At 37.3% G+C, this 7,385-nt stretch overlaps 1 protein-coding gene across 1 annotated transcript; it reads right to left on the bottom strand.

The window, feature by feature from the left end:
• Positions 1-271: 271 nt before the first annotated feature.
• On the bottom strand, positions 272-1,309 carry LOC113290702. Its single transcript, XM_026540285.1, has one exon. It carries the CDS (start codon positions 1,307-1,309, stop codon positions 272-274), a length of 1,038 nt encoding a protein of 345 aa, XP_026396070.1.
• Between the last annotated feature and the right edge of the window lie 6,076 nt (positions 1,310-7,385).

Below are 7,385 nucleotides of genomic sequence, written 5' to 3'. Positions count from 1 at the left end.
CTAGAAGTATACTAGTGACCCTAAAATCTCTACAAGTTGGAGGTTTTATGCATTTTTTTTAAATATATGCTTAGCCACTCCCCCATACTTAAACCTTACATTGTCCTCAATGTAATTGAATCCTCCTAGTAAAGTCAAGGTGGGAAATCTTAACATGATATGGAACAAGAAAAATAAATAACAAAATAAAAATCAAAGGGATAAGGATAAGAAATACAAAACCAATGGTTTGCCTCCCATTTAGATCTTGGTTTAAAGTCTTCGACCCGACTTAGCTCTTGTTAGATTCATTAGCCTGCTTCAACCTCTTCACCGCAAAACATGACTTCACATCACTTGGGTATCTCTTCGTCTCAAATATATTGCAACAGATGACTTCACCATCGAACTCCGTAGTCAAGGCGCCATTTTGGACATTAATCTTCGTTCCAGCGGTACTCAAGAATGGTCTACCTAATAGAAAAGGTGTAGACTTCGGCGAGTTCTCATCATTCATGTCTAAGACATAGAAATACGCCGGGAATACAAGCTCGTTAACCTGTACCAAAACGTTCTCAACAATCCCTTTCGGATAAACATTAGATCGGTTAGCAAGTTCAAGAACTACCCCGGTCTCCTTAAGAGGACCAAGATTTAAAGAATCATAAATTGAGGAAGGCATAAAATAAACCGATAATCCTAAATCTAGCAAATCTCGAGTAAACCTTGTTTTACCAATTGTGTAAGGTATAGTGAAACTATCGGGGTCCTTTAGTTTTGGCGGGAGTTTCTTGAGAATGATCGCCGAAGCATTGTCCCTCACACTCATGACTTCATTCCCTTTCAACCTTTTCTTTTTCATGGGAAACACCTTTAAGAACTTTGCAAATCGAGGAATTTGACGAACAACTTCAATGAGTAGAATATTGATTTGCACTTGCTTAAGGATGTCCCGAATATTCGTGTATTCTAACTCTTTCTTCGATTTAGCAAATCGGATAGGAAACGGGGGCGGACTGGTGAAGTTAGGAACCGTTTCCTTGGAATTCTCCTTTGGTGTGGATTTCTCTTTGTCTTCGACTAACTCTTCATGCACCTCATCTTGCTGATTTGGTTGCTCCACTTGTCTTCCACTCCTCAAAGTAATCCCATCAATACTCTCTCTTAGTTTCACAAATGGTTGTGAATGAAACTTTGTTGATGCTTGATCTTTCATTAGGTTCATGTCGGTCGCCAATTGTGCCACTTGAGTTTGTATGTCCTTGATGTCCGAATCGGTATTTTGTTGTTGTTGTAGAACCAAAGTGGTGATACCTTGCATGCCTTCCATCAATGCATTGAACTTTTCATAAATTGAAGAACCTTTCTCCTTGACTTTTTGTGGTTGTTAAAATTGTTGTTGAGGTTGGAAGCGTGATTTTTGGAAGCCACCTTGTTGCTCATACGGATTGGGAACCGCCGCTTGCTTGTTTGCATATGTAAAGTTGGGATGATCCTTCCAACCGGGATTGTAAGCATTTGAGTATGGATCGTACCTTCGCCTTTGATTTGAAAACAGAGCATTCACTTGTTCAGCCTTGTCGTCCGGAATAATTACCGCAGCAATTTGTTGCACTACCCACTCTATGTTGTTTAACCATTGATCCGATTGTAAAGATTCCTCCGTTTCACTAACCCTTCGAATATTGGAATCATGTCTTGTACAAAATTGTTTTGAATTTGCGGCCATACTCTCAATCAAATTAGTTGCTTGAGAAATTGTCTTCTCAGTAAGTGAACCACTCGCAGCAGCATCAATCAAGTTCCTTAGATTCGGAAGCAATCCTTCATAAAAATATTGAATGATGAATGGTGGTGTTATGTTATGGTGTGGCCATCTTGCTAACAACTTCTTGTACCACTCCCAATACCCGTGGAGTGATTCGCCTGAAATTTGTAAGTATCCACTAATCTCTTTACGAACCACAACCGCCTTGGAAGCTGGAAAATGACGAGTGGTGGTGATATGTTATGGTGTGGGAAGCTTGCTAACAACTTCTTGTACCGCTCCCAATACCCATGGAGTGATTCCCCTGAAAATTTTAAGACTCCACTAATATCTTTACGAACCACAACCGTCTTGGAAGTTGGAAAATACTTCTCTAGGATTAGCATTTTCATCTCGGTTCATGTTGTAATACTCCCTGAGGGTAGATAATACAACTATTCTTCGGCTAAGTTTTGTAAGGAGAATGGAAAGGCTTGTAGCATAGCCATATCCTTATCTTCGTCTTCGACACTTTGCCTAAGACTTGTCATCGTGTGTTGAACTATTTGAAGATGACGATTTGGATCCTCACCAGGGAGTACCTTGAACTTTGGTAGATGGTGAATTAGACTCGACTTCGTCTCCACTGTGTTAGTTAGAGGAATACACAATGGTTACAAATCTAATCATGGAGACGTCAACTCTCTCAACTTCTTCTCCGCGCGTAGAGGTGGTGGAGGATTTACCATCTCTTCTGATGTAAATGGTTCTTCTTGGAATTTCTGAGGTACTTGTAGTAATGTCCCCTTACTAGTTGTAATCCAACAACGTTGTTAATCCCACTGTTTAGGTGCCAGAGATCAAGTACCTGAAACAAGATTCTCAAAAACCAAGTTAGATACGACAATAGAATCTAACAAACCAAGAATAAAGCAAAAACGTAAAAAGAAAACAACTCAAATCGTCTGTTGCTCCCCGACAGCGGCGCCAAAATTTGATACTTGTCATAACCACAACAAATTAATTAATATTTTTCCACCTAATTAGCAAGTAATATAGTGTAGTCAAGCTCGTTCCCACGAGGAGCAAGAGTTTTTAATTGTTTAATTGTCACAAAAAAGAGGGTTCTCTTGTTTTAAGTTTGCAAAAAGAAAGTAAACAAAGTAATCAAAAGTTTAAGTTGAAATCAATAACAGATTAGATCAAGGAATTGTTATTTGTTGCAAAAAAAATGATTCAAGTTATGTTCTTGTCTACTTTTTAATAGTCACGGATTTTCATCAACCATAGGTTAACAGGTTCGCTTATCTAACCCCGAAATTCCTCGTTTCACTAAATAACAGGTCCGCTGAGTTATCAGATTCTATTCAAAAGACCCACCTTGAGGTTCGCTTACAAGATGTAATTCTATGAACGCATTAAGATTTATGAATTTAGGTTTGATACTAGTAGTTAGACTCGGTTCGCTCGGTCCAGTTTCTAGCGTTGTTTTCATACACAATTGCTCCACGGAATCCCTCCGCACGGTCTTGTGTTTTCTACTTGTGTAGTGAATTATTCAACACTTAAGTATATCCTAACCACCACTAGCTTTAGATTTAATCAAAAAATTAATTCAGTTGGCCACCTAAACAATCTATCAATCAAACCTAAACATTAATATTAGTAAAAACGATCAAAAATCATGTGATAACTTCAAAGTAGATTTAAACAAAAACTCAAAACATGTTAAGAACTAGGAATTCATCCTCAATCAATAAGAAAATTAGCTACTCATGTTTTTGAAATTCACATCAATAATTAAAAGAAAGATTTTGAAGTCCATACAAATAATTAAAAGAAGAAAAAATGTGAAAAGCAAGCAAAAACAAAAGTGTTGTGTGTGTAAAAGGTGTAGAGAGAAAAAGTAAAGAACTTCTTTGTTTATAAGCGTCAATTTGCTTGCAATATTCTTAGGATTAGGATCCCTTTCCCATTCAATTTATATGTCCTTGTCTTTGTAAAATTCCTCCACTTATATTCCAAATTCAATTTCAAGTCAAATTCCACATCTAATTCCAAATCCAAGTCTTCAAACCCATGAGAAAAACTCACACAAAAATATGTAATTTTGGGTCACTGGTAAAATCCCTAGTGCCACCGGAGTCCGTCCAGGAAGCTCCTCGCTGGTGTCTGAATATTCTTCTTTGTTGACTGTATATTCCATCCAACAGCCGTTAAAGTTAATTGCTGACCTAACAGTGAATCGTTAGTCATTGGTTCAAGGGAGAAGTAGTCAGCTCAATCAGCTGTCTTAGAACATGTTTGTTTTCTTCTGACTCGTCTGGATCTGTCTGAAATCACCTGACTCATCTGGATCTGACTCAATATGTTTGTTTTTTGAGTCAGATCTGACTCATCTGACTCAAAAATATGACTCAGTGGTTTGTTCCCATGAATCAGGTGTATTTTATTACCTAACTCAAACAGGTCCGAGTCATGGGTTAGGTTTGACTCATATTGTGAGTCAAATCTGACTCAAAATAAAAAACAAACGATCTGACATCTGACTAGTTCCGAGTCAGGTTACGAGTCAGATCCAGATCCCGAGTCACCAGAAAACAAACATCCTCTTACTCAGGGCTGAATGATCTAATTGTTGGGTCGGATCGTCCCATCGCCGGTACCGAGTTGAATTGTTGGAGTAGAAAACCGGTCGAGTTTCGTTTATTTTTTGGCTATTCTCGACCGAATTCAGGCCTTTATTTTTGGTCTTCTCATGTGACAATCCTAACATTCATCTAGTTAATTTCAAGCCATTCTTCACTGCAGAGCTTCACTTTTTCATCTGCTATTTAGCTCTTGCATTTACTGCAACACCAACACAGAACCCATCTCCGATTCCATACCGATTTCTTCATCAGAATTACCCATGATAATCAACACATTCCTTCTTATTCTTCTCTGCTAAAAACTGAATCACAGCAACCCATTAATTGCAGCTCTTGGACAATGAACCTATTATCAATTATCTACATCAGATCCTCTTTTTCATAGTAAAAACCCTAATTCTAGTTTCAATCTCTTCTTTTCTACGTATCAATTAACACCACCATCATTCCATCTTAAACCCATCTCTGATTCTCAACATCAACAGAAACCAACATCTTCTACCAAAATCGAATCCATAATCATCAACAGTAGCTTCATTTCTTTCTCCACACGGTTTTACCATTTAGCAACGACATCAATCATCTCTTCCCTTCTCATAAATTGAATCAGCCACAACCCCTCTTCAATTTCATCTCTCGATCTCCGTCTCTCAGTTTCAGCAGCAGCTGCTGCGCAACCATTGTTCTTCTCAATTTCAGATGTATAATTGAAATAATGATTGAGATAAAACTTCTCTCGAATTTAGGGTTGGTGTTGGATTGGTACACCCAACACTTTAGATAAAGGCCAACCTATTGACATCCCCTTAATCCTCAGCTGGCATGTCTTTAGTGTTCTTCTAAATAGAGTTACCCCTTAATCGTGGCTCGGTTCCCAATATCAATTGCCTATGAAAGGACTATTTTTCCCTTCTTTCTCAATTTTAGATGATTTCTTCTTCTTTTCCTCCGTATGACTCCAAAGTAGCTATAAAATTCAAAACACACGTAAAATACATAATTTACAAGAAAAAATAGCAAAGAAAGCATAAGCAATAACTAATAAATAGGGTGTATTCTACACCTATCAAATTACACACTTAAACTTTGATAGTCCTCGAGCAAACTAAACTAAATACATACAACTCCATTTCGTCGAGAATACGGTTAAACTTAGCATGTATAACAAGCCTTTAAACCCCTAGGTGTCCCTAGTGGATGAGTTATAGTCTCGTGATGGCTTACTAGAGATATACCCATAAAACCTAATCCAACTTCAAAGTGTTCCAGCGTCCCAAGTATCCAAAAATCTATAAAGACATAAATATTATCAATCTATTGTCAAGAAATCAGAAGTATACGAGAAAATTCAAATATAAAGTGCGATTAATCGAAGAAAGTGTGACCGGTCAACCTATGCCATAATGAAAGATTTCAGGTTTGAGAGCGACCAATAAGAATTTCGCCTTGACTTCTGCCTCACCAAAATGGTTTTATGAAATTACACTCAAAAGACGCACTTTTATGGTTCTCATATGTGTGTCGGTAGGAATTAAAAGAGAAATCCTGCCACACGTTGAATGGTGGGAATGAAACCTTCCGAATAATTTCTGGAGACCCCACAAAATCTTGGGAAGTAAAAATCTTTTTCTGATGATATCTAAGAAAGGAAATCAACCACTATTATCGAGGATGAGATTACTTACTCACATTCACATCTGATTGCCAATGATGATAGTACCACTCTCACAACATCCAATAGAAACGTTTTCGGCTCCTCGTCTTTTCGGTCTCGATCCTCGTCTTCGTCTTAAACTTTTGATGATTAACTCTTGAATTTCGTAGATCCTTGAAAAATTTTAACCTTTTCCTTAAAATCCTTGTCGCTTGAAACTTCTTTACATATTTCTCCTTCCCCAAGACTTATTAAATAAAAACCAAACACAATAATAGATATTTCTCTTGTCTCTTTTTTTTTTCTATTTTTTTCATTTTTTTTTTGGAGATGAGAGAAATAAAATACAAAAAAAAGTGAAAATAAAACAAACCATGGCCATGGGAAAGTACTTTACCGCTTGATTCTTCACAACTTGTATCGTCTCGAAATCATAAACTTCAATAATTCTCACCTTTTGCTTTTCTTTACTCCTGTAAATAAGTCTTCAACATGTATATATAATTACGCTCCTTGTCTTGTTTCTTTATTTGAGTATTAAATTTTCTCTTTTCTTGTTCCGTTGCTTATAAACCTTGAACGTCTTCAACTTTTCTCCGAACTTGTGATGCTCCAATTGTTGATGATGATGGTGTTTCTATGGACCCGTTGTTGTCGAGAGAATGGTGCTAACTGCAAATCAAACTACAAGAAGGAGGCTTTCATCTATAGACATCACCCTCATGATTGACAGAATTAGCACTCAAGGGATCAAAAATAGTGCTGAAATTGATGAGAAGTGGGGTAGCTCATCATTCTACCCGGAATTAGCGTACGGTGAAACACACTCCAAAAAGATTTTTTAGTCAGATACAAAGAGTTGAAGGTCGGTGCCTCGCATGATGTAAATATGGGTAGTCTCCACTGATTGATCAACAACTCTAATACTAAATATCCTCCTGCTCCAAATTTGCCACCAACATGGTTAAGTTGAGCCACGGACAGTAACGACTTATCGCAAAGATTAATAACACCTAATCTGTAGTATTCTCTATCAATTCTAAATTTCATTATTTCGGAAGAGAATTCCGTATGTAAACATAGCTAGAAGTATACTAGTGACCCTAAAATCTCTACAAGTTGGAGGTTTTATGCATTTTTTTTAAATATATGCTTAGCCACTCCCCCATACTTAAACCTTACATTGTCCTCAATGTAATTGAATCCTCCTAGTAAAGTCAAGGTGGGAAATCTTAACATGATATGGAACAAGAAAAATAAATAACAAAAGAAAAAGCAAAGGAATAAGGATAAGAAACACAAAACCAATGGGTTGCCTCCCATTTAGCTCTTGGTTTAAAGTCGTCGGCCCGAC

This window comes from Papaver somniferum, chromosome 6 (genome assembly GCF_003573695.1).
Source record: "Papaver somniferum cultivar HN1 chromosome 6, ASM357369v1, whole genome shotgun sequence".
Lineage (NCBI taxonomy): Eukaryota > Viridiplantae > Streptophyta > Magnoliopsida > Ranunculales > Papaveraceae > Papaver > Papaver somniferum.
Note: the sequence above shows the minus strand (reverse complement) of the source record. Positions and strands in the feature narration are given on the sequence as shown.